The following is a 27,992-nucleotide window of genomic DNA, read 5'->3' as shown; positions in this document are numbered from 1 at the left end:
GCACATCAACAGTTCAGCACACAGAATTGTTTACACCCCAGAAGGTGACATGCACAGGAAGCAGTTGGTGTTTTCATACACAGCTTTAATCAGACTCCTCTCTCGACAGTGCTCCTGCACCTCGACCCAGTATAACCCACCAGTTCTATACAAAGTTTTCCTCAAGAACTCAATAAATAACTAATTTCACAAGACATGACAGCCTGCTGAAAAATCACCAGATGGCTCCTGGGTTTCTTATTATAGAGAAACGACAACTTCATTTTCTGTATCAGAGAACCCAGAATCCATTAACCAACAAGCCCAAAGTTATCGGGAGGAAAAGGGGACCACATGAAACCTGGGCAGTGTGTGAGACTGTGACAGAGAGTCTGCAGCAGTGCTGTGGAACATAATGAGCTGTGTGTTGCAATATAAAATAGATGGGAACTGGAGAGTGACACAGCGTCACAGAGAAGATGAAAGACGAGACACAGATGGGTAAAAATGAAAGATAAAAAAGTTGTAATGATAAAAAAAAAGTGAGTCAACAAGACAAATGTTTGTATATCCATGAGAGGGAAACAAGAACTGATAGACTGAGCAGCTGACTGGCAAGAGAACAGGGGAACAGATGAAATCGGTCTGTTCTGTTAATCAGGTACTGCAGCTGATCAGGCTTGTGGAGCTCATTTATGTGTGAAATGAATTTTTGCTTCTGAGCAGCACTGAAACAAGCCAGACGAGGAGTCACGGGTTCATCTGTGCCCAACATGCAGCAGGTTACACACTCAAAAAGCAGCTTCACAAAGCAGAAGAACAAGCTCTTTTATAGTTTGGATGACACCCTTGCACTAATCATGTGCTGTGAAATCAACAGTGTGATGTCAAACACACAAAACAGCACCCTCTTGAGTGATGTTTTCTGCTCGCTGGCCTCAGAAGGTTAAAATCACCTTTCTGATATTTAGCAGCTTCCTGTCTGCTGGCACCTCCTCTGGCCCATTGCAGTCTGGGATACGATTCCCGCAAATGTATGTATTAAAACTAGAAATAATAAAACAAGAAATGGAAGCTGACTGCTGAGTTTGCAGGTTAGAACCAGCTGATGAAATAAGCTGCATTATAGCTTCAAATGTGTTCTAATGAAAATGCTTCTAACTTTAACACTGTACAATTCAGCAGACTACAGCCACTAATACAACATCAAAGATAAATAAACACTTCTTTAAAACCTACAGGGTCAGACTGCAAGTTTTATCCAGGTGTACCTGAGACTATAAGTATTTAATAAATACAGATTCGACCCAGTAATGTAGCTGTAAGTAACAGTTCATAGGAGAAGTTATTTACTGGTTGACGGAGCCTGTACATTAATAAAGAGATAAAATGGTCTTATATGCAAACACAGGCAAAGAGAAATCTCAGTGTGTTCATGTGATTTCAATATATTTGGTGGTAAGACAGTGTTCATCAGCAAAGAGGGAAAGTATCACACTATTTGATCAAAAGTGAATTTCTTCCCTGGTACAGGGTGAAATGAGATCCTTTTCCAATCCAACCACAGTGTCTACACCTCCGCACCAGCAGGCAGAAGAAGAAAAAACATTACAAGGCTGCAGGGAGTTTTCCTCACACCAGTGAACAGAGAAAAACCAGCACATAAAAAACAATCCAGCACTTTCCTCTCAGGGGTGTGTGAGCAGCTGAGCATTAACAACTCTGATAAAACCCCCTGGAGAACAGAACAGTCCGACCGTAATTTATCCTCACTTGTTCTCTGTGTTTCCATTAAGGAAACCCACCAAGGGAGCAGTGACTGTAATTGGTGTGAAATGAGATGATTGGGACGATATGATTCTGTGCGTCATTATAATTGAGGAGAGGGAGGGGAGAGCACAAGAACAGAGCAAAGGAAAAGAAAAAGAAAGTGTGAAGAGGAGAACCGATTGAGGAGTGATTACTCTGCAGAGGTGTCTGGTAGCAGCCGGTCACTGTCCAGTCCAACCAGCAGTAACGTGTGGCAGTGTGATGGGGCTGCGGTGGCCTTCTGCAGTGCATTCTGGGATAAAACGCTCTTCCTACCAGGACAGTTAACATACCAGAGGACTCTCTCCACACAATATAGAATATAAAGGCAGATATATAGGATGTGAAGGATAAAGATGCTGCTGTAAAATAAAACGTAGAGCTGTTGAACTGAAGTAAAACATCTGGGGTATCCACTGTCTGATCCACTGTTTCATAGAGATTTCATTAAAGCAACAGATTTGTGACCTGAAATATCTGTCCAGGCTCATCAGGGACAGCAGCAAGAAAGCCTACACTGAGCAAATAATATCAATAATAATAAAAGTCTGTAATAAAGTCCTGACTCTGAATAAAGTCAGATCAGTGCAGTTGGGAGTCAGGTGGAGGACTGAAAAGCTTGAGTATGGCATGGAGCACCAACGGTATTCCGACCAGGTTGTGGCACCGCACTGACAGGAAGTGACTGTCTTGGATGGCACTGGGTGCAAACATGGCAGCTGCAGGACCCGCATGGCGGCCGCGCCCACGGCTACTGCCCTGCAGGGCCTGAGTCCGGACTAGTAGGTATGTGGCTGTGTGGCTGAAACCTAAAAGGAAAAGGAAATAAAGACATTAACATGAGTGAAGGCTGCTGTGCACGCTCTGTTCACTAAGATCAATGGGAAACGATCCAATAGATCTATTTATGTTTGAAAAACAAAACCTTGGATGTAGGAAAAGCTGCTCCGAGCTGTGTGGGTTGAAAGTTTTAGTTTTTGCTTTAGTCTGTGCTCCAACTACACATCAGCAGTGTTGCACTACAGTGAACTGTGAAGAGACAGAGCAACCAGTAGATGTCAGGGCTCTATGCCTGAGTGTGGTTACAGTACTTTAATGTCTCATGTTATTATGATCAGGAACCTTTTGAAAGCTTCATAAGTTTGTATAAAACACAACACAGTCCTTATTTATTGTGTCTGTGTTTGCATGTGTGTTATTTGCAGAGGATTTTGATGCTAATGTTGATTAGTATTATAATTGATGTGTTACAAGTGATTTAATGTTATAATTACACAAAATAATGTTCAACTTCAAGCGTAACATACTTGGGTACTTGGGTACAACTACAGGACATGTCCCCGTCCTCAATGGGCAATCAAACCCTGGTGAATGATCTGAATGAGTTTTATTGTAGATTTGAATCACCCCCCACCCGCTCTGATTGTCTCCCAGAGCAACCATTAACACCTCCAACCATTAACCCCCCTCACCCCGGCTCCTATACTTCAGATCAGTGTGGACGATGTGTGTCGGCCCTTCAGGAAGCAGAAGAGAAGGAAAGAACCAGGACCAGATGGGGTTTCACCAGCATGCTTCAGAACCTGTGCTGACCAGCTGGCTCCCATCTTCTCTCTGATCTTCAACAGATCACTGGAGCTGTGTGAAGTCGCTGCATGCTTCATGCTTCAAACGCTCCACCATCATCCCCATCCCCAAGAAGCCAAAAATCACAGGACTCAATGACTACAGACCGGTGGCTCTGACATCTGTGGTCATGAAGTCCTTTGAGAGACTGTCGTTGGCCCACCTGAAGAACATCACCGAACCCTTCCTGGACCCCCAGCAGTTTGCTTACTGATCCAGTCGGTCCGCAGATGATGCAGTCAACATGGGGCTGCACTACATCCTGCAACATCTGGATAAACCAGGGACTTATGTGAGGATCCTGTTTGTGGACTTCAGCTCAGCGTATAACACCATCATCCAATCACTCCCCCAGAATAAACTCTCCCAGCTCTCCATTCCTGACTCTATCTGTCAGTGGATTACAAGCTTCCTGACGGATAGGCAACAGCTAGTGAGGATGGGGAAATTTACTTCTGGCTCCCATGTCACCAGCACCCTCCAGGGGTGTGTTCTTTCCCCACTGTTCTTCTCCCTCACAGGTGTCAAACTCCAGTCCTCAAGGGCCACTGTCCTGCTTGTTTTCCAACTATCCCTGCTGTACTCACTGCTGATTACTTGGATCAGGTGTGTTCAGTCAATCAGATGCTGCAAGGGCAGGGATAGTGGAAAAACAAGTAGGACAGTGGCCCTCGAGGACTGGAGTTTGACACCCCCTGCTCCACACAAACGACTGCACCTCCCGTGACTCCTCTGTGAAACTCCTGAAGTTTGCAGATGACACCACTGTCATTGGTCTTATCCTGGACTGTGAAGAGTCTGCATATTGACAGGAGGTGGAGCAGCTGGCTCTCTGGTGCAGTCACAACAACCTGGAGCTAAACACGCTCAAAAAAACCCCCCGCCCACCCCCTCTCACCATCATGAACAGCACTGTGGCACCAGTGGAGTCATTTAGGTTCCTGTGCACCACCATCTCGCAGGACCTGAAGTGGAACTTCCACATTGACTCCATTATGAAGAAGGCCCAGCAGGGGTTGTACTTCGTGCTTCAGCTGAAGAAGTTCAACCTTCCACAGACGCTGCTGACCAAGTTCTACTCAGCGGCCATCTGCTCCTCCATCACTGTCTGGTTTAGCTCTGCCTCTAAATCTGACATCCGGAGACTCCAGAGGACAGTTCGGACTGATGTGGACATCATCGGTGTTCCCCTACCCACCCTCCAAGACCTGTACACATCCAGAGTGAGCATAGAAAATCACTCTGGATGCCACTCACCCGAGCCACCACTGCGCTTCAGAGCTCCAAACATCAGGACAGCCCGGCACAAAGGAAGTTTCTTCCCTCAGACCATCCAATTCTTAAACTCATAGCTCTCCACCATTCCCTTCTACTACCTCCACTATGACACTGGCACCTTTTTGCTGTTTGCACACTACATTCTGTTTTTAGGTTGCACCTTTTGTAAGCACACTGGACTCCTGTTTGGTCATAAGTTATCTGTAATTTGTTTACTTTTTATTATCTGTGCACTGTTTACTTTTGTAGCATTTATGTTTACTGTGTAATTCTTGTAGCATTTGTATTTATGTCTGTTTACACTGGAGTCCCCCCCCCGTACCAAATGTGTCATACCAAACCATACCATCTAAATGCACATGGTGACGACGAGTGTGGGGAAGAAATCCAAGATGGTGATGTGGATGCCGGAAAACCAGGCACAGGGAGGCTTACCTTCCACTGTGATGGTGCAGCTCAACAGGTGTGTGTCTGCAGTGAGGTGGAGCCGTGCCTTGATGCACTGTCCCTGGAAGACAAAGAGATTTATACAACATGTAGTGATTTATACACTGCTCTGTGGGGCCCCCCTCTGACAGGCCAGGAAACTACCACAAGGCCACATTTTCTCTCTGATCATGAAAGGCTCCAAACACACAGTTAATGTTCACTGTGGTTTCATGCGTTTCCATTTTACTCTGTAAGAATGCAATTCTGTTTCTGCTTCACATCTGTGGTTCCTTCCTTTTGCTTTTATCTTGCACAGAAAGAAAGAAATGCATCAGTCAGAGCCTTTGGTTTCTGTCAGCGGAGTGTGGCCCTGCACTAAAAACTGCCCAGAAACTGCAGGTGGAAAGAAGAAAGGCAGTTTAGAGTCTCGGCATGTCTGGCTGTGTGAGAAAGATAAATTAGGTTTGAGTGTCAGTGTCACCCCTGGAAAAACTGGAGTGAGGGAGGGAGGAAGAGAATAAGGAAGGAGGCAGAATAAAAGGAGTGAGGGAGGAGAGAGGGTGTTAGTCAACAGTTCAGGAAGGCTGAGCAGAGAGAGTGTGTGAAACCTTCTGATTATTTCAGACCAGCTGCTTCTGAGGGCTCCAATTGTGCAAACTAATGAGTGAATAAACTTCAGTAATTGAGATGAGGATGGCAGCGTCTTCCCTGCAGTGAGATACTGTCTCTGTCTCTGCTGTCACAAACTGTGGAAAAAGGAGGAGAGCGACTGGCTCTGTGCCCGGCAGCAAACAACAGAGTGGTTTCTCAGGCTAGACGGGCTTTTATTGCACCAATGTAAAATGAGTAAATGACAGTAAAATATCTTAGAATGACTCTATTACAAACTCTCTAACCAGCCAACAGCTTTTTATAACAAATGCTGCTTTTCTTCTGTTATGGGCTGATAATATTTTAAGATTCAGTGAATTGCTTCTCTAATTACTTCCCCTGAGGACTGGCTGTCTCTACCAGCCTCCACACTGCACTTTACTGGGTACCACCCAAAGGTAACACATGCATAATGTAGACAACCACACACTCACTTCATCTGAGCCTCTATGATCGCACACACACACAGGGACACTCACTCTCTGCTCCAGTGTGTTTAACAGCGTGTGTGCATCTTTGTGTTTTCTGATGTTAACCACACTCAGCACATGCATGTTGTGCCTCTTTCTAGTTTCAGTTCACTTACCATGTTCCTCCACATGAAAGGTCATGGAGGCCTTTGTGGGAAAATAAAGGAGGTGGAAGCTGGAAGGAAGAAGTGTTTCAATCCAGAAAAAGCACAAAATCATTTCCTACAACTCCTACAGCCGAAACTGAAGGAGCTTCCTCTTCTGAAGACATCTGTGTAAACATGGACACAAAACAGAGGAGGAGGAGGGACGTTTAAAGAGGAAACGAAAGAGGAACAGAGAAATATCAGTGAGGAAAAAAGAAATAGTGGAATCAATTTTGGAAAACACAGATGGATGAGTTCATGAAGGAAAGGAATGGAAGGGGTGACAGAAGTCTGGGAAAAACGTGCTGCTGCAGGAAAACACAAAAGTCACGTCGTGCAGATGCACAGTGTTTCTGTCCTGCAGTTTGTATGGAGGAGCAGCTCAGCCATTCAGCCCATTAAAGACAAATGAGCTGCACTTCAATTCACCTGTGTAAACATTTCTACTGCTCAGCATCAGCACACTTTTAGGATTTAATTCAGGTTCCTGATGCAGTTCAGTATCTGATAGTCTTCGGATTTAGTGACCTTATTGGATGTTTCATATTTCTACATGTACTCACAGTACTATTTGTACAGTATAATGTTATTTACCATATTAAAGAATTGCTGTGGCTCTTTCTCATAAAGTTTCTCTCACACATGCTTGAAAAGCAGGTAAAGTATTTGCTTGGCAGCTGTGCACAGGTTTGGCTGGTGTTGTCGTCTAGGGAGTTCAAACACACACACACACACACACACACACACGCACACACTCACACAACTTAATCAAACTTGGAGATTAATCTAATATGAAAGTCTGGTGTTGTCAAGACTCTTCAGCTTGAATCAAGTTTGGAGTCACTATACAGCTGCAGCTGTTAGAGGCAGAGGCCCCCCTGCAGCAAACCAATTATTTAAATTATTTAAATACACACAGAAAATCTAAAGTTTCAGAACAACACAGAAGTTTCTGTAAAGAAACTGACTTTGCTCCACTCATTTTAATTTGTTTGACCTGAAGCTAAACTTTCTGGAAAAGTCCTTCACAAAAAATTGTCCTATTTGCTTTATTACTTTATAAAGTATGTACTGATAACCTTACTATTAATTAACATACAGTTGTTGTGAATAAACCAAATTACGTTCCACAGCCTGTGTATCAACACAAATGATGTCAAAGTCAAGAATATACAAAGCACCTTTTTCCCCCAGGTTGTTTTCTGCAGCCTGAAAAAGCAGCACATTTTCTACTCTGCAGTACAAACTGACAACTGTGACCTGCTGTACAGGTGGACACACCTTGCTGACAAACCGCTGCTGAAACCTGGTGATGTGATGGCACAACTCTGACCCCAACTGGTCTGAAACAGTGAGTGGAGTAAGGCAATAATTCTGTGAATGAGATTTCAGTTTTCAGTAGATTCAGAAACATTTGCAAAGTTTAATCTGATGAGTAAAAATGGCAATTTTATATAATTTAACTAAATCTACTTCAGTGTGTGCAGCAAATGAGAGGTCTGAACACTTAGGGGCCTGTAAATAAAGATAAAGTTAAAGTCCTGCTGCTTGTTTGGCTGAAGACTAATAATATAATGTTCAGATGAAAACCAGTAAGACGACATCAAATCCAGCTGTGCAGTTTCCTGTGGACTGTTGCTTCCCTTCAATATCATAACATAATGTTCTTGGGTTTCACTCCACACACACACTCCCCACACACACACACTCCCCACACACACAAAAAGACTTCAGGACGACTAGGTTATTTTGTAAGCAAACTTTTATGTGTGCTTTGTGAAACTCACTTATCATTAGAGACAGAGGCGTTGCAGCTTCCAGTACAGCAGATAAGGTTTGATATTAAAGAGTACAAAAAAAGGAAAATCACAATTTCAGAGTTCATTTCTCTCCAACCTCAAAAGGGAAAAAAGAGAAAGAGGGAAAAAAAAAAAAAAAAAAAAGAAAGAAGCTTTTGGTCCAAACATTTTCTTCTCAGTTCCCTGTCCGACCCTCCCTCCTCTCCCCCAACAGCCAGAAAACACTGGACAGGTCTGTAATCCTGTAAATTCAGACAGATCTGTTTCGTCCTAATCGATGCCCACAACTTTCCCGGGAAGTCAGATATCGAACACATTGTGATTGCATAGTTTTTTTTTTTTGTTTTTTTTTTTTATATTCTGCTTTATTAATATTTTTTATTTTCGCATAATGGAATGTTTATACATAGAGACCCAGCCACGGCCCACACCCTCCCTCTGGTGAATTTTCCTCCTCTGCAGAGAAAAATGAGGGGATGGAGGGATGGGGAGAGAGAGGTAAGGAGAGAGAGGGACAAGGTGCAGACAGCAACAGGAATGCTTTTTATATGATTTGCTTTTTCCTCACCATGATATCCCTAAATATCCAGGAAGAGCCTTCATTCAGCCAATCAACCACATCCATGACATGTATTATATTTCTCTATGTGTGTACAATCTCTTATTTTTATATAAAACTGGATTAACTTTGACTACTGCAGACCTGCCTACAATATAAATGTATAGTTTCTGTATTTAAATAAGCACCTGACGCCCACCCCGGGAGGAGAATAGTTTCAGAGGCGAATATTTGTGGTGTTGCCCGTCACAGGATTTTCACAGGACGAGGCCCAACTACTCTCAGCTTCACAGCTACCAACTTCCTCCATGAGTATTTTCCATCTCTAAACGCAAACGAACCTGAAGAAAAGATGTCTGGAAGCTCAAACCTACCCACTGGTCAAACTGCTCTGTTTTATTTTATTTTACTTATTTAATAAATGTCACTCTATTTTGCCCGAAAAGGGAAGCCTGTGATTGATTATTCTCACCCAGCAGGACTGTTATGTGTCATTCTTTGCACTGAAAAAATAAGTATGTACAGCGCTGAGCCCCACCCCCCCCGCTGACACCATCCTTGTCTGATCCCATCCCAACACCCACCTGCTCTGGAAAAACAAAAACAAAAGAAGAAATAAAACAGGAGGAAAAGAGCTGAGGTTAGACAGGTCACCTTATCCAGCAACATGGGAATTATGGGTAAATATGTCATTTTATCTCTGGTTGGTCAATACCACCCTTCCCCTCCCCACCCCACAGCATATATCTCTCTCTAGGATCTAATACACAAACTCGCCAGTCGCCACATCAAACCCGACACCACCCGGCCCACATCCTGAACTCCCCTTGGCAAGAAGGAAAAAAAAAAAAAAAACTAATAAAATAAACAAATTAGCATAAGTATCAGATTAGCTTGTGCCCCCCCCCCACCCCCACCCTCCCGTTTGAGCCCACAAAGGCAGAGAAGGTGAAGCAACTGCCTGCCCCCCCCCATCCTGCAGCTGCCCCTGGATGTGCCTGTTCATGGAAAGCTTTGACTAACACCAGCACACACAGGGGCTCCACCTCCCAGCTGCCCCTCGGCATTTTCCACACACGATTCCTGGCGTCTCTTCCACACACAGCAGAGCTCCCTACCTACCCCGCCCACCCCACCCCGTCCTTCTCTTCCTCTACAGGTCACTCTCGCCATACAGGGCGGTGGAGAAGGACATGTAGTCGAGGGCTCCGGGGACGCCGTCGGGCCCTGCGTATGGCGCCATGCGGGCGATGCAGTACTCGGCCTGGTCGGGGGGCAGCTCCCTCCTCAACTCCTCGGCTGTGATGTAGTTCTGGTGGAAACAGAGGCCAGTTTAGTGATCGCACTCCACATTTCAAAACTACAGGACGGAAGTGTTCAATGTGTTAAATAAGGTAAAATATACAGCTGTGCAGGGAGTTAAACACTTTTACTATCAGCATCATTCTTCACGAGGAATAGGTAACACAGCCAAGAAGCACTTTATATGTGAGGTAAAAACTAATTCTTATGCTCATACCCTCAAACTGAGATTGCACCTAAAGTTATGTTTTTTGTTTTATGTACAAAATGTGACCCTGCACTGACCTTATCACCAGCCAGGATCTTGAAGGAGGCGATGACCTGGTCCGCGGTGTCTGTGTCGGTCGTTTCCCTGGACATGAAGTCGATGAAGGCCTGGAAGGTGACGGCACCGCTGTTGTTGGGGTCCACTATGCTCATAATGCGAGCAAACTCGCCCTCACCCTGGCGACCGAGAAACAGCAGGTTAACCGAGGACAGACGGTGGCTTGAGACACACAGACACAGACAGAAGGTGACGGACTGTGTGTTTAATGTGCAGATACGAACACCACGTTTAGCGGTAAATAATGGAAAACAGACATTGAGGACAAACATTTAATTTGAAGGTTCTACATGAAACACATCTATCACCTACTAGGGCAGAAGCAACAGATTAGTCAAAATAAAAGAAGCAGTGAGAAGATCAGGGAGGGAGCAGGGTGTCTGCAGGTCTCAGGTCACATTTAACATTTACACCTCAGCCAAATAAACATGAACATTATTAAAGTGATGGATTAAATGTGTGAATAGGCCTTTGACCCATTTCTATTCCTACTTAACCAAACTGCATCACACACTCAAAAAATATGGTTGAATGTGTTAGAATGAAAGTGTTAGAAAAATAAATAAGACAAAAACATGTAGCTGGTATTAAAAAAGCACCATGCTTTGATTATCAGTGGGTCGGTTTGGTCTCACATGATGTGAAACTATTTTTAATTTTATGAATGTGGTAAACTGAACTGAATGAGGATGGCTGGACCTGCGGACACCCTGTGACAGCGTCATGCCAGCACCAGTACCAGGCTGTTTCCTGTAGAAATGAGTAGAGCCCGGAAATCATCTGAGACCATCTGTCCCGATCGCTTCTGTGGGCGCCACAGCACAGCAAAGGCCAGGGGCAGGAGGGCAGAGGTGAGTGGACAAAGATGGAGAGAAACAAGTGGCAGACAGGAGGAGGATGAATGGACAGAGGTGGAAAAGGAAAAACAGATGAACAGGGAGACAGATGTTCAGCAGATACAGAGAAAGTGAGGAATTTTTATGAAGGTGAAAAAGATAAAAAGCACCAACAGTTAACAGAGAAAGTCTCACAGCAAAGTAAAACCTGACAGACAGAGGAGGGGTGGGCTCAGTTCAGAGTGAGCTGAAGAAGCACAAAGCAACAGAGACCTCCAGTGGACGCACAGAAACACAACATCTGTCGGCCCTCCATGCTGACGGACTGAACACTGCCCGACCCTCAGAGCAGGAGCGCTGACCCATCACTGACCAGCATTTACCACAAACAGCTTCACAGCATAACGCAGAGTCGGGTTTGTCAAAGTAACATAGAAAAAGGAATGAATCCAATAACAGCAGCAAAATGTGGAAACAATCACTTTTGTCTTTGTTTGGATTTCTGATTTAGAAAAGTGGATAGTTTAATAAATTCTCTTCAGCTCATCTTCATGTTTCAAGGTTGCATTCAAGATGAATTGGAGATATAGTGAATTAGAAATTTTTAGAAACAGGTAAAGATGCAGCTTATGTGAAGAAAAGTTTCATCATTAGATAACAACAACCTCTTCATAATTAAATCCTATTGCAGCAGCAGTTGAGGTGATATTTTCTGCCATATTGAACATGTAGTTCATATCAGATTGTCTGTTTTTGGACTGTTGGAAAAAAAAATGCCTCAAACTCAAAAGCATGTAAGAGCAGAGATGATCAAATCTGTGTAGTTGAGATTAGTGTTAAAATTAATTCAAATATTTATGATTCATCTTTTAAAGCTACGATGTGTTGAAAACGTTTTTTGACTTTAGCAGCTGGCAGTGGAAATGTGATGAGGTCGACACTGTGGCAGTGGATACAGACATTCATGGTGCATTTAAAGCTCCATCAATAAAAAGTAGATTTCTATATTAATAATAATAATAATCAGTAGCTCTAAACCAGAGTGACTGGCAGTGACCTCTGCTCTGCTCTCCTGCTCGGAGTCGTGACAAACACCTAGTCCTCCCCTCCGTCCCGTCCCGGAGGCTCCTACCTGCTTGTCGTTCTCCACATCGTAGCCCAGACTGATCAAACAGGCCTTGAACTCCTCGGCCTGCAGGGCCCCGCTGTGGTCCTGAGGTTGGCCAAACACCCAGTGACAGGTCAATGACAGGATGAGCCAATCGCAACACGGGGATGGTGACCATGTGATCCACAGCATGCAAGGACAAGATGAGGATGTGGCAGATGGAGGGACAGACAGACATTCATGGATGTTTAGACAATGTCAACACACAGCTCAACAGGCAGCCATGATGGACCCATGAAAATCTGCCACCTTTCAACACATGAGTCTGCACAACACAAATCTTCAGGTATTCACACCATTCATGCACTAAAAAAATGACGTTAGGAACATTAAGAGTAACGTTAAAAATCAGGTTGCAAGCTGCAAAATACACTGATGGATAATACAGCAGGATAACAAGCTAAGTGTGTTATTAAGTACTAACAATTTCACAACACGCACTACAGGAGTCAGCATGTCAACTATTAAGAGGTTCATGTAATAACCTCCTTTGTGTTGATCTGACAAACATTCTAGTGTTGAGGTGTAAAGGGAACACAACATGTTGCTCAGACGCACTGATGTGAGCTGGAGGGGTGAGGGACCACAGAGTGTTTATGTCAGACATCAGCATGAATCAGTGACACGTCATGGGGAATGATGCGGGTGTTGTCTTCGTCCTTCTGAGGTTCACGTTGGTAAATTCTCATGTTTGATAACGACAAAACACACAAGTGTGGAGACACATTGTGCTGAAGCACCAGCTCTGCAGACAGTAGCAGACTGAGGCTAAAACCACAAATAACATTTTCTGACTGCCGTTAAGAAAAAGACGTACTGATGCTCCTGTCAGCAACTGTAACTCGGAAAAATACAATCCAAGTATAATAATTAAACTGTGGCCCCAGTTCGGGCCCCTGACCTTGTCGAAGTGGTTGAAGGAGGCACGGTACTCGTAGAGCTGCTCCTGACTGATGCCCTTGGCGTCACGCGTCAGGATCTGGTTCTCGACCTCGTTGATGGTTCTGGCGATGGTGGTCAGCAGCTGCTCCCAACCCACGCGGAGGTGCTGCAGCGCGGGAGCAAAAACACCAGGGAAGGGTAAGAACATGATGGTTGAACACACTCATTCAACATGGGTTTAGATGAATGAGTATGTGAAGGTGTGTGTGCGTTACCTCCATCGTGTAGGGGGTGTACTGGTTGTCGAAGATGAGGGCCTCCTGGATGAGCTGATGGAAACCCTCCAGCTTGTTAATCTCGGGCATGTAAGACATGATGTTCTTCTGGTAGTCCTTCAGGTTGGTCAGCTGGTCCTCCAGAGTGCCGTTCATTTCAATGGATATCCTGCCAATTTCCTGCCAACACCAACATACAGTGTTCACGCTTAGAAACAACGTCATTCTGCATACCAACACATTGCATGAAGCACAGGGTGACACTGTCTGAGGCATGATTCACACTGCAGACTCCTTGTATTTAGAAAATATCTCAACCCTGTCTGACATTAAAAAAACGCATTAAACTCATTCTGATTTTTAATGTGAGGCTCTTGTATGTATCCCGAGTACTGTCGGTCAGCGTGCACAGTCAGGAATAGATCCAACTATATATATATATATATATATATATATATATATATATATATATGTGTATAAAAAACTATACTGAATAAGGAATAAGCATGTCGACCCTTTGCTCTGTGAAGTCAGTGTGTCACCGCACTGGCCCGAATGCTGTGACGAACTAAAACAGCAGAGGAAAAAGGAACCACTTCAACCAGCGATGAGCACCGACACCGACCATGAGGACTAATCCATTACCTCCATTTTCTCCTGGATGTAAGCGCCAACGGTGTTGGCCTGCGTGGCAAACTTGGCCCTCAGACTGTCGTTGGAGTTCTGCTTATTAAGTTCTTCCTGCAGGGCGCTGTCACGCTGAGGCACCATGGTCATTGCCTAAAAAGTGAAAAAGCTTTTAGTAAATTTTACTCCATCCACATCAGATCAGCAGCCACATAACCTGGTCCCTAAACACCGGACAAGGGGCCCTGTTACTGCTGCAGACTCCCCCATCCCCCAGCTGTTCCAAAACAGGTCCGTCTAGAAGATGATTTACCAGTGAAAGAGTGAAGAATGCCAGAAAAAGAGTGGTGTAAGTGGTTTTATCATTTATAATCAACACAAAGAAAATAATCATCTGAAAGCAGCGACTGCAGCCTACCTTCTCCCATTTGCTGTCGATGCTGGAGGGCGTGATGGTGGTGTAGGGGTTAGCTCCACTCAGCTTGATCCCGTTGCTCTGGGCGATCTTCTGCACCTCGGCCTGGATGGACTGGATGGCCTCCCGCTCCTTGTTGGCCTCAGCCAAGGTGGACTTGAACTGCTCGTGGGCTGTGATCAGACCCTGAGGGAGGTCAACATGACTGGTTTTATGTGCTCCACATACAGTTTATACTTCTCTGTTTATCAGTGTACATGTGGTTTGGTGCTTCATTGTGCACGGAGCTTCCCAGGAATCCACATGGTAAATCTGCCCTGTTTCCACTTACCTGGATCTCCTCAATATTGTGGACGATGAACATGTCCTGCAGATCCTCCATTGCTCCCTCCATCCAGTTGTTGAAGGGTGCCGCTCTCTTGGCGTACTCCAGGTAAAGCTCATCTATTGTCTCCAGCTGCTTCTCTGTCCTCTGTCATAGAAGAGGGGGCTACTTTAAATAAACTTTATCAAACCAATGGATGAATTTAGTTGTGTGGATGTTAAAACTTGACATTTTTGAGAAACTACATTCTTCTCATGATTCCTTTCTTTAAAAAAAACATGTCAGTGCTGCTGTATTTGTATTAGATGCTTCCTGACTGCATCAGCACATTTTAAAAAACCAACCATGAGTGACACACAATCCAGCCATCTGATCAGTAGCCCACACTACAGACTGATGTGCAATCACTCGTACCTCCAGTGACTCTTTGCGGCTCTGGGTGAGTGTTCCCAGCAAATCCCACTGGTCACAGATCTTCTGACAGCGAGTGTTGACGCTGGCAGAGTCATAGTAGTCCAGCTCGCTGAAAAACAACACAACAGAGCAGATTGTTTGAGTTGGCACACACAGACTCTCAGGTTTTATTGCGACCCATCACAGCTGTCTGTTACTCCTCACTTCAGCTCCTGTGCAATGGCAGCGATCTGCTCCACTCGGTCCTGATGGGCGGCCAGGTCGCTCTCGAAGGCTTCGTGTTTCCGTAGCAACGCCTTGACTTCTGACAGGGTGGAGGTCTCGTAGTCTTTCTGCTTCAGCATGGCCTCCTTACCTGCATATATACATATAAAACTCAGCCTTGCAACCTCTCATCTTAAAATGTGGTAAAGAAGAAGATAAAAGCAATCTGTGATTTATTTTAAAAAATTGATTAAGTCTTGTTTAAGTGCAGCTGTACGAGGACGAAAAAGGTTTTTAGACTAAACTGAGGAAAAAGGAGGATCCAACTTGGAACCAGAAAGGTGAATAAATATGCTGTTTATTCAGCGTGAACTTGAGATAAAACGTGTGTATACCATCGGTCCAGGACTCATGGATGGCAGCCTTCTGGTGGAACTTCTCAGCCAGGTGCTCCAGTCTCTCAAGGCGTCTGATCTCACTGAGGATCCACTCCTCATAGCCCTTTTCTGCTCCTTCCAGAGTGTGCCACGCACCGTTGATATCCTGAGACCAGACAGCAACAAAAACACTGTAACTTGACAGAATACGACTTCACTTCTCGTTTTATCCCTTGAGTGCAGAGAAGGAAAGTCAGCAGAATCACACGTTTAATTTTACATACAAATAATTTTAATGCAGGGTTAAGTTGTACATCTTTAGAGCAAAGTGGTATAGAGTTACATAATTTTTCCATCTGACCAGCAAACACAACTTCTAGAAATCTGTGTGAATACATACAGACACCATGCGTCCCTCTGACGGCATGAAGGCAGGTCTGTTGCTGAGTCTCAGTTTGGTCTGCAGAGTGTTGAAGCTGATCTCCAGCTGACATTTCTCCTGGACCTGAAGACAGGAACAGAATCGGCTCAGTGTTTGTGGACATGCTCAGCAGAGGAAATAAAAATAAAATGAAAAAAATGAAGGGAAATAAAAGATTGTAACTGATTCACATTAAACAACAGTTTGGCAAAACTAAAAAGCTCTTCTCACGTATTTTTCCTGCACATTCTTGGGAGCAGAAAGCATCACAGAAGCTATACTGAACCTTGGGTGGTTTGTGGACACAGCGGTAGTCTCTGAAGTCCTCCTGTTTCGCCTGCATATCATTTACAGTCTTCTCTTGGGTCCGGTCCTCCAGCCAGGGGATGGTCCGGCGGATCCACTCCAGCAGCTGCAGGCAGAGAGCAAGAAAACAGTCAGAAGAAATATCAAGGCTGTCGGCCATGGGAAACTAGGGGTAAGGATCTTACACATGCACCTGTAACATAAAGTCAGGAAAACGCACATATGGAACCATCTAAAGCAAAGCAGTGTAATGCTCCCAGGTGTAAACATGCTGAAAAGTTTTGTACTCACATCACTGGCCAGTTTCTCATAGTCCTCCATCATCTGCTCGTTCTCCTGGTTGACAGCCAGCACTTTGCAGATGCGGTTTGCAGCTGTCTCGGCCTATCAGGGAGCAGAGTGATGAGTAGCGCTCACATCGAGTGGATCAAACTGAACTGTGCTCAAAGCATTCACTGCAGCCATGTTTACAACACGATGCTGCGCAGTAAAGTCACTAAACTACACAAACAGCAAGTGTCTGTTGCTTTCATTAGTACCTCAACCTGTGCGACAACAATTTAACAACATTGGAGATTTGTGCAGGCACACTCCACACACAGGCAGTGAAGTGGAATAATCTAAAGACACCGTCAGGCGCCGTTATTGAAGTGCAAATAAATAAAACACTAACTTAAACTCAATTTATTAAAACATGCTCCCACTGTTGATGTTAGTTCAATGTGCCAAAATCGATCTGTGTTTTAAAGCTCCATGCATCTCCGGACACACTGCAGGAGTCAGACCAAATGTCTAATTACAGGCTCATGTAGCGCTGCGGTCCACATCAGTACGTCTGTCTACCAGATCACACTACTGTACCACTGGAATAAAAAAAAAAAAACATGGTTCTGATATTATCCATACAATTAAGTTCAACTGGATTTTGCTTAAAATGCCTTCTGTGTTTGTTTTTAGAAAACATTTTTTCATCATATTTAATCTAAAACAGCCCACCCCATATGCTGCATAGAAATCACATCACATAAAATAAACAGACATTTTGAGTTGAGAAGTGTTAAAAGCAGAAGAACTGGAGAGACCATCGTTTCCCAAAAACCAACAGGTCTAGTTTCCCAAAACCACATCAGTAGAATGATCTGTCAGATTAGATTGTTCCGCAGAAATACACGTTGCTGTAATTTGGATTTACACTTCACATTTTGTCCAGGTGAGAGCAGGTCCACTACAGGCACAGCTCATCCTACGCTGCATTTATGATCACTTTACTGACAGGAGTTTGGGAACTTAAATTAAACCACTTTTGGGGAAACACAGTCAAAGCATTGAAACAGAAGTATCAGGAAGAGATTTTTGTTTTGATTTTGTTTTCAGAGTTCCCATCTTGGCCTTAATGTGTAGCTATATCCTGACTTTTCTGGAGCTGAACGCAGAAAATCTGATTTATTCTGAAGCCAAATTCAATGAGCAGAATTAACAGCTGAAAACCTCCATCTAATAAATGTTGGGGAAGGTTTCCAGTATATTCCTGTTTTACTGGCTGATATTTACTCCATTCACCAGAAAACTGCTCGCTGTCTGCTCAGTCTGGAATAAACCTGTGAAACTTCCTGTCATGACAGATGAGAACCCTGGTGGGTTTGGGGGATTTTCGTTGCTGCAGTGAAGGGTTACTGTGAGTCTGAAGCATGGGGCGCTCACCTTCTGTGCACCAGAGAAGGCGTGATAGAAGCAGGACACATAGGTCATTATGGCCTTCTCATCCGGCCGCAGCGTACCCACGATGTCTACGCATCACCCAGCACCCAGCAGGCAGAGACAGTTCGACAGGGAGAGGTAAACAGAGAGTTAGAGAGAGAGAGAGAGAGTGAAGCCAAAGCTACCCCAGAGCCACAAGGTCCCTGCTTCCTACAGGGTGGAAGAGTAGAGGCAGCTGAGGAGGGTGGCTCCCTCTTCAGGTCCACAGCATCACGTTCCTCCTACTGCCACCACCAAACGCCCCCACATTGACGCCAGGGGGTGGGGTGTGAAGGGGGGTCAGGGGTGGGTGGGGGACGAGGGCTACAAGGTCATGGTTGGGACACAAACACACAAACTGCAAAACCAACAAATATGATTGCACAAAACACCTGCACCAAGGTCTGAAACTGCACGTCTGTGCCCTCATCTGAGGGAAGTCTGTTAGGAAGGAACATACTGAAAGAAACCGCCCAAATATGAGGCTTCTTAGGCAATGGAACAACCTGCCCATTAACTATTCACAAAAACTCTTTGGATGTATTCTGCTACCAGCTTGTCCAGTGTCAGGACATGTCCTCTGCTGCCTTTGGAAATATTCACTAAAAACAACCTGCAGATGTCTGCGTCTCTCATCTCATCATCATCTTCTTCTCCTTTGGGCTGCTCCCTTCAGGGGTCGCCACATCGAATCATCTGCCTCCATTTAACCCTATCCTCTGTATCCTCCTCACCCACACCAACTATCCTCATGTCCTCCTTCACTACATCCAAGAACCTCCTCTTTGGTCTTCCTCTAGGCCTCCTCCCTGGCAGCTCTAACCTCAGCATCCTTTTACCAATGTATTCACTGTCCCTCCTCTGAACATGTCCAAACCATCTCAATCTGGCTTCCCTGGCTTTTTCTCCAAAACATCTAACATGAGCTGTCCCTCTGATGTCCTCATTCCTGATCCTATCCATCCTCGTCACTCCCAGAGAGAACCTCAACATCTTTCGTGTCTCTTACCTCATGAAGGTTAAAATTCAGCTAAAGACTTTAGTTTGAACTATAAACTCTTCTTTTTTTACTCAACATGCACTGAGGATGGAAACAGACTCACAGTTCAGGGGCATCCTCCTCAGATAAAAGCTTAAAAACCTTTCAATGTGATTTATGAGAGGCACATAAATAATGTCAGATGCTGGAAAAACAGTAAGTCCGGAGATTTAAGAGTTTGCTACAAATACAAACGTTCCCTGTTACAGATTTCACATAAATATTTCAGGAACTGGAAGCCAAACAGGTTCACACTAATAACCAGCACTGCACTCTCACACACACACACAGAGACACACACACACACACACAGACACACACAGACACACACAGACACACACAGACACTGCACAGAAACACAAACAGGTTTCAAAAGATCCAGAAAATTAATTAGAAGAGCAAAACAAGTCCAACAGGGAGACGAGAGCGGAGGAAAATAAACTCAGCTCACAGAATCAGTCACAGGCTCAGGCCTGACACCGTTATCTTTATAAAAATGCTACTGTTCACAAAGCTCAGCATTCAGGTTTTATACTGAACCTCGAACTTTACGTCTGCAATAAAACAAGGGGTAAAAAACAAATCACTTTTGGTCACAACCTGAACTTCACATCCTGAATTTCCCTTTGGGGATTATTGAAGTTTGTCCCATCTCAACCTGTGTTTCCACCTGAACGTTACATTCTTCATTATGTGTGTGAGTTTTGTAATGTTTTGTAAAATCCTCCTAAGGACAACAACACAAAACGCTTTTCCTTAAACCTGTGTGTTTTTGTTCATGCTGCATCTCAAAGCAAACAGGATCTGACGTGTGATATCATCATATCCAGTGTCTACATATGAAAGAACTAAAACCTGCAACTAAAAACAACAAGACGCTATCGACAAGCACTGTTCATCTGGAATGAAAATCTGTAAAAGCAGAGCTGCTGAAAACACAGTTTGACACAGGATTCACTGCTTTCTCCAGCAAATTCACACTGTTTGTGTTTGTTTGTGTGTTTATGTCCCAACAAATCCAGAGTCCTTGTTGAGGCCCAGGACTCAGAGGCGCTGTCGAGAGGGTGAGGCCATGCTGGACAGGAAGCAGCACTGAGTTAGTAACAGGGGTTAAAGGTCGAGCTCGGATGAGTCGGGGGAGGGGGGTACCTTCTGTGCTCCAGAGAAGGCATGGTAGAAACTGGACACATAAGTCATTATGGCTTTCTCATCTGGACGTGCAGTGTTCACAATGTCTACAAGGGGGGAAGACCATGGTTATGAAGACATACAAACACAACACACACGGAGGAACACACAGACATTATACAGGTTGACACGCGCGCGCGCACACACACTCAATAAGCTACTGTTAACAGGCAGACACAAAGTGTACAGACACATATAAACATAAATGTTTGAGCAGTAACAGCCTCTGTAATGTTGCCTCTGCTGTTCAAGTGCAGACTTTCAGCTTTATTTCAAGAAGCTGCAGAAAAGTCCAGACAAAACATGTCAGGCTGCAGCACTGGGTGTCTCCAGTGGGCTCAGACTTGCATCCAAGAATTAAATAAGATTATTTTTCCATTAGTTTGTCCAGTTAATTTCTAACAGTGATATTTTTGTTAAGCCACCTGGATTAAAGCTGAGAGTTTACACTTGAACATGTTGACAACTGCATCCAGGATCTATCATTGTAATCAAATTGCAATCCAACAGCGACTGAACCAAGCTTGTGGGACTAGTATTATCATTAGTTAGTTTTTGCAGACTTGTCATACAGTTTAAGTGCTAAATATCAGCATCAGGCCTGGAAACTGACACACACACACACACACACACACACACACACACACACACACAAACGCATTCAGACAGGTCCACATATTCAGACAGGTGCAGCTGTTTTACAATCTGTAGGGAGGGCAGAGGAGGAGGAACAGTGAAATGAAGGGAGGTGGTAGAGACTCCATCAGCACTGAAGGTGGCAGCTTCTCATCAGCTGTAACAGCTCAGACACAGGAACAGGTACAACACAGGCCACTTTTACATACACAGCTACACATCTGGATTGGTCAAAACACCTACATTACAGTTTGTTCACATCAGAAAGCACTGAGATCTGGAAAGTATCTTGTCGTCTGCACGTACACGTAACCAGAAGAGTTTCACATAGTGTAGTGACACACAACATTTTCATGGGACATGCCAGACTTACCTTCTGCGTCCAACATCTTAGGGATGTCCAGGTGCTTCTCAGCCACCTCGAAGGCGTTGTTCAGATTGGTCACTGGGTCATCCTAACCAATGACACAGGCAGCAGACAAACTCACTTATGTTGCTTAAAAAAAACACCAAGACTGTAACATGTTTGGATTTGGATTAAGTCTGAGCAGAAAATATAAAATTTCATCTTAAGTTGTGCAGGTGTAGTGTGTGTGTGTGTGACTGTCTACCTTTCTCAGACTGTCATAATCAATGAGATCAGGTCTGTGTCTGTGGATCAGAGCGTTGAAGGCGAGACCATCCTTCCAGCTGTCAGAGAGAACAGGAGTGTTTATGGACATGCACTGCAACAATAAGTAACTACACGTTGAGAAGTTTGTGGATCCTTCCCCTTAACAATTTTTATTCTTCTTACATTTTATAGTTGTTTAGTTCAGAAAACTACAGTGACACATTCAGACACATATTTACTCCACCAGGTAACACCAGGTGTCGTCATGCCTGTGTGTTATATTATTCAGCCTGTGTATTTAATAAACCATAAATATATGCATTTATTTCTGTGTGAGTGTGTGTCAGTTGTGTTCCTGTAGAGCCGTTAACCAGAAACACATTTTATCAAGGCTTCACTGGAGAGTTTTACTCTCCCAGAAGGCTCTAAAAACTTTTTCAGAGAACCGCTTTCATCCAAGAATAACGCTCTGAAAACTTAAAACATAATCAGACCAGCCTTAGAGCACATGTGCATATGTGTGTGTGTGTTACCTAATGTGGAAGTTCTGCACATTGACATTCTTGTAGGGAGCGGTCTTCCTCTGGCACCACAAAAGAAGACCCTCCTTGGCAGAGGTCTCTGCAGGGAAGATGAAATGCAGGAGAAGCAGCAGCAGGAGTGAAGGGAGAAAAAAAAAACAAAACAGGAGTCAATGAATCTGAATACAGCGAAGAAACGTCTTCACCAAATTCAATCAGGTACTTGAAGTGTTGTGGTCAATTAAAGGTGCAGACAGAAAAACACTGCAGTGCCTGTTTGTGAGTGTATAAACTGCTGAGGAACCCATCAGCAGGCAGCAAAGACACAGGATGCTTTTGTTTACTTCATGTGCATGAACAGTCAGTCACTAATGAGAATAAAAAATATGACTCAGTTTTTCTGATAGTGAACCCCACCCGCCACAGACAGATTTAATTAGTCACCACTGAGTCATTACTAACTAAGGAAATATTTATCAATGCAACAGTAAGATCAGTTTGGAAACTGGAAGTGGAGAAATGTTGACGCCTGTCAGTTCTTGGACTGTTTATGATGAAATGACAGGTTCACCGACTGATGTTAGAAAACAGATGATTGCTCCTCTATTTGACATCAGTCTAATTCAGTGTCAGCTTTGAGACTGCTGGGCAGGAAAAACAATCTATTCGTATCATTTTACTTCCACCTCTGAGAACTTGTGACCTGCATGTTGTCATGCAACATTTTATAGACTAAACCATTAAATGTTGCAAGAGAGATTTAATCATGAAAATAATTGTTAATTGCAGATAAACTGTGCAGCATTTTTTCATGACATAATTAAAAAGTAACTAAAAAGTAAGTAATAGCAGTAATATTGTTCCAACCAATGAGTAGTTTTATCATCGGTCTTAGTGAACAGTCGAGCCCACCAGACCTGTTTTTATCTTGGCGGCATTTCACTGCTACTCACCCCACTCTGTGTGTGTGTGTGTGTGTGTGTGTGTGTGTGTGTATAGCCTCATTACTACTAGTCTACTTCCCATAATGCATCCTCAACTTTCCAGTGTGGAGGGCACTAGTTGTCATGAATGCCCTTCAGCAGGGCACTTCTCTGCCAAGCTGCTGCTGCTGCTGCATTTAAACGTTCTAAGGCAAATCAGCCCAGAGGAATTTGTACCTTCAACAGAAATGTCCTGGATGGCAAAGCGAAGGATGATGGTCCAGATCATTCCCAGGGTCATCTTGACATTCCCGTCCACGATTTCTGCACAAAACAAAAGCCTCCTCAATCAACTCACCATGTTTTTTTTGTTTAATTTGATGTCACTGGGACCTTAGCTCCTGCCTGTCACTGCTGTTTCTGCAGTTTTACATCCGCTCTTCATTTACAGTAATCATGCCAACACACCCACACAGCTACACTTAAAGTCCCACTGCTGCCAAATGTCCCGTATTTCCTGGAAAAGTGTGAAGTTTTAACAATGATTGCTTTCAGAAAAGAAATGAAATATGTGTAGAGACAAAAGGGAGTGTGTGCTGGGAGGAAACACACTGTTTAACTGTACAGGAGACACGTCTGTATTTAGTCATTTGACAACGACAAGTTACTGCAGCACGTCTGTGTCCTATGGACTGACTGGTGTGTGAAGGTGTGTGCAGTGAACAGCATTTTCTGCACCTGTGAGATCAAGTGGCAGCACTTCAGCTTGATGACATGAACAAATTCATTAGTAGGTGAAAAAAATTACAGCCTGGTACATCGAAACCTGACAGCTTTCAAATATCTCCATTTTCCATCACAATTCACAAATATTTGGCAGGATAATGAAGACGGCAGTAAATCGTGCACTGATATGTTGGTGAGCAGGCATGTAGTCTGGATCAGATTCCACTCATCCCTGTCATACTTTCACCTGCATCATTAACCACACACTCACTGTCACCTGCACTTTTTATGTTCAGGATGTGAGTGTCAGGTTTCGGTTCTGCTTGATTATTTCAACTTAAGCTTAAATTCACTGTGGTTATTTTTTCTAAATTCTAATAAAATCTTTGTCTCCTTATGAAAAGGCCTCACATCCACCCTGGGCGTTAATGTAAACTTTCCCAGATTTTGGAAATGACAAACCCTCCCAACACAATTCACAAAAGCAAAGAGGAGCAAATTTGTGCATAAATGAATGTTCCTGACCATTTTTACTGCCAATTCCTCATCACCTGACATTATCCAGCACTTTCAAAGGGATACAAAAACATCTACACATGTTAAATACTTGCAGTCTGGTCATTAGTTGGGTCCTTGTTTTTATGTTTTTATTAGAGAAACAGGAGTCAGTTCATGACCATCCTCATACTGACTTCCCTCACACGTGTGGGAGTTTGTCCAACTTCAGCTGCAATCTGGTTTTTAGCTGGGTCTTTCTGTTTTAGCAGAAAATGTGTGTCTGGCTCCATAATCTGTCTGGATTATGACAAAAACCAGCAAACCTCAATAAGCCTCACAGGTGCAGGCTATCGCTGATATAAGTCTTAACTAAGACTGCAAATTTATTTTGTGACCCAAATGATCCTCCTGGGGGTCATGGGCCAGCCGCTGGGAGTGGAAACTTTCAGGGCCGGAACCAGGTCAAACTGTCTCTGATAGGAAAAAGCGAAGGATGGCAACATTTTTGTGTCAGTTTCCAGAGGATGACCTTTAGTGGGCTGCTTTTAGAAGAGGCCAGAGAAAGTGTGTGGTTACCATTGGGCAGCGTGGGGGCAGGATGTTTGTGTTCAGTGGTCGAAGTGGCAGCAATGGCATGCTGCAGGAATGTGACACACACACACACACACGGTGCAATTTGGAGCTCCCTGTTATATTTGTGTGTGTGTGTGTGTGTGTGTGTGTGTGTGTGTGTGTGTGTGTGTGTGTGTGTGTGTGTGTGTGTGTGTGTGTGTGTGTGTGTGTGTGTGTGTGTGTGTGTGTGCATGTTTACCCTCTGCTCCAATAGAGACCAGCTTCACTCCCTTGCTGGCGATGAAGTCCAGGGCTTTGTTCACGTTGTTGATCTTGTGGACCCTCATCTTGCCCCGCTCAGGCTTGGGTAACCGTTCGCCTGCAGATGTAAACACAGATGAGGACAAACACAAAGTGAGCCTGTTAGTTCCTGTGGTGATGGGAGCAGAGCACATTTCTATGGGCTCAGCACAACAACACTCAGTCTGGACGGTTAACACTACTGCAGTAATGTTAGCGCCTTTAGCAGCAGAAAAAACTGACAGGGATGTGAAAAAGGAAGCTGCATGCAAGTCCACATTTCATTATGGGATGGCAGCTGTTCAAAAATGTTCCCAATGTGGTGTCATGTATCTTTAACATCTGAAAATGTTTTTCAGTCTGACTAACAGCTCAGAGAACGCTTTGATAACCAGGCTGCTGATGACTGGTGACAAATAATGAATTCTGTGTGAAACATTTCGCAGCATTAATCAGGTATCATGGCAGCTCTTTTCACTGAAATTAAAACTCATTTTCAGGTGACCCAAGCACTTCCTGGTCACACAGATGACTCACCCGAGATGACCTCCAGCAGCAGCATGAGTTTGAGCCCATCCCTGAAGTCCTCCTCAATGTTTTCGATCTGCGTGCCGGCTTTCCGCAGGTGGGAGTTGCACCACGCCGTGAAGGTCTGTGCAGGAACACAGAAACAGGACACGAATAGTGAGTATTCAGAGTCTGGGCCATAATGTTTTTCTAGCTTTTATGATAATAAAACCACTTTGACTGGAGAATAAAAGAAAATGAAATTCAAAAAACAGGAAGGGAGGTCAGGGAGCTGCTTTGATAAGACAGGAAGTAGCAGACGTAAAGGGGACGAGACAGATGCTGAAGTACAATACCAATAGGTAAGAACTGGGAACTGCCATTGATCTCAAATAACGATTAAATTTTTAAGTCTCTTTTTTAGTTACTGTTCACCCTGCTGTGTGGACAGAAACATCTATGGGCTCAATCCCATCAAAAACATCCACACATCACCCTGGGTCACGTCAGAAGTGACCGGACTCTCTCTCATACTGGCAGACACTGTGGCTAATGCTGAAAGGCTGTCAGACTCTCTGAGGAATCAAAGTGAGCAACATCTGCTGTACATGTAATTAAATATCAGAATGGTGCACCAATCACAAACACAGACATCTGGTAAAACTAACACACCAGCACAAATCGCACACATCAATGGCTGGTTTGTGCTTCTGGTTGACCAACATTCTTCAGAAATGTGTTTCAAATCAGTTTATTTTGAAGGAGCTCGTGGCACCGAGGTAGGCACAAGACTGCAGACAGGCTGGAAGGTTTTTTTTTGTGGTTTTTTTTTTTAACCAGCTCAGTCACGCTCCACTCCAAAAATCTGTTACGGCACATCATCAATCCATGTGTCAAAACCAGTTTGAGGGATCTACTTCTGACATTAGGGGAAATACCAAATGGCCAAAATAAAAGGTAGGGCCTGCACTTGTACTCTTATACTTCAGGAGAATACTTCTTTTTCAAAGTCCATCTAGTCAAAACTCCTAAAATCTGTATATGAAAGAGGAAATTTGACACGATGACATGGACTAGTGCTGCAGCAGCAAATTCTCATGTTGTGGTGCTGAAACAATGTTCTATATTCTGCTCTCGCTATTTGTTCACAAAAAGGAAGAGTAAGAAGAATTAATACCTAAGAATTAGCTAACTTTCTCACTTTTATTATGATTTCTAGTCAGAATCCACTTTGAATTCAGAGTTTTAATGTGACACTTTAAACTAAATGACTAAATGTATAAATAGGTGTTTTAGTCAGTGCACTTGCAGTTCATTTATTGCTCTGAGTCAAGTACTGAGACAGAAGATCTTTAACACAAACTTTGAAGACTAGTATCAGTACTGAAATGGAAAGATGTGACTACACCTCCTCTCCTGTGCTGCGTCCAACAACATTATGACAGGGAGCTGCTCACTGTCCTGGCCCTCTCCCCTCTGTCCCACTGTGGTCAGTGGCACAAAGCGCCCATTCAACCTCATGGATAATAGCACCCTTCAGCCCCCTGCACCCTCCCTCAGCCTGCTCTCTCTCCCTGTGTGACCCTCCCCCAGGCTGCAGACACAACCCGCCAACACACACAGCTACATACAGACAGAGCTCCCTCCCTGAGCCTGGAACAGGCACATTTCACATAAACAAACAGACAAAGTTGGGTCGGGGGCAGGAGCAGAAAAACAATGCCCCCTCTACCTTACACAGAGCGAAGGACAATGCAGCAGGAAGTGGCACTGCAATGACAGGAAGTTCCAGCTTAGTTTAGCACAGAGCAGCCAATCAGAGTGAAGCTGCATCTGTCACTGTCACAGATTCAAACACCAAACATGGTCAGATGCTCTGAAGCCATGAAGTTCTCCATGTTGTGCTCATCGTACCATAAACAACACATTTCATTTGGATTGTAGTATTTTTTACACTTGAAAACTCATCTCACCTTTCTGTCATTTTATTTGTTGTACGATGCATCTAGCACAGAGTAACCAGCCAGATGTTTGTTTCCTGATTGTGACAGATTTCACAGCTGCATTAAAACTCTTTATGACTCACAAAGCAACAAATGAATGAAAATGTGAAAAAAACTACAAACTAT

At 44.0% G+C, this 27,992-nt stretch overlaps 1 protein-coding gene across 2 annotated transcripts in view; it reads right to left on the bottom strand.

The window, feature by feature from the left end:
- Positions 1-9,741: 9,741 nt before the first annotated feature.
- The window catches only part of actn4 (actinin, alpha 4), a 46,404-nt gene continuing 28,153 nt past the window's right edge, over positions 9,742-27,992 (bottom strand). Inside the window, exons 2-22 of one of the 2 annotated variants that reach the window (XM_026299400.2) lie at positions 25,894-26,008; positions 25,316-25,435; positions 23,518-23,604; positions 22,370-22,457; positions 21,835-21,913; positions 21,597-21,678; positions 18,325-18,410; positions 16,915-17,007; positions 16,604-16,729; positions 16,297-16,401; positions 15,915-16,062; positions 15,520-15,670; positions 15,316-15,424; positions 14,908-15,048; positions 14,580-14,762; positions 14,180-14,314; positions 13,535-13,714; positions 13,279-13,425; positions 12,342-12,422; positions 10,334-10,492; positions 9,742-10,058 (exon numbers count right to left, since the gene is read on the bottom strand). In XM_026299400.2, the coding sequence (XP_026155185.1) occupies positions 9,900-10,058; positions 10,334-10,492; positions 12,342-12,422; positions 13,279-13,425; positions 13,535-13,714; positions 14,180-14,314; positions 14,580-14,762; positions 14,908-15,048; positions 15,316-15,424; positions 15,520-15,670; positions 15,915-16,062; positions 16,297-16,401; positions 16,604-16,729; positions 16,915-17,007; positions 18,325-18,410; positions 21,597-21,678; positions 21,835-21,913; positions 22,370-22,457; positions 23,518-23,604; positions 25,316-25,435; positions 25,894-26,008 (2,574 nt within the window). In that variant the 3' untranslated portion in view covers positions 9,742-9,899. Of the gene's footprint in view, positions 10,059-10,333; positions 10,493-12,341; positions 12,423-13,278; positions 13,426-13,534; positions 13,715-14,179; positions 14,315-14,579; positions 14,763-14,907; positions 15,049-15,315; positions 15,425-15,519; positions 15,671-15,914; positions 16,063-16,296; positions 16,402-16,603; positions 16,730-16,914; positions 17,008-18,324; positions 18,411-20,548; positions 20,635-21,596; positions 21,679-21,834; positions 21,914-22,369; positions 22,458-23,517; positions 23,605-25,315; positions 25,436-25,893; positions 26,009-27,992 lie in introns of both variants that reach the window. The other variant, XM_026299399.2, reaches the window with a different exon arrangement.

The sequence above is a fragment of the Mastacembelus armatus genome, chromosome 13, assembly GCF_900324485.2.
Source record: "Mastacembelus armatus chromosome 13, fMasArm1.2, whole genome shotgun sequence".
Lineage (NCBI taxonomy): Eukaryota > Metazoa > Chordata > Actinopteri > Synbranchiformes > Mastacembelidae > Mastacembelus > Mastacembelus armatus.
Note: the sequence above shows the minus strand (reverse complement) of the source record. Positions and strands in the feature narration are given on the sequence as shown.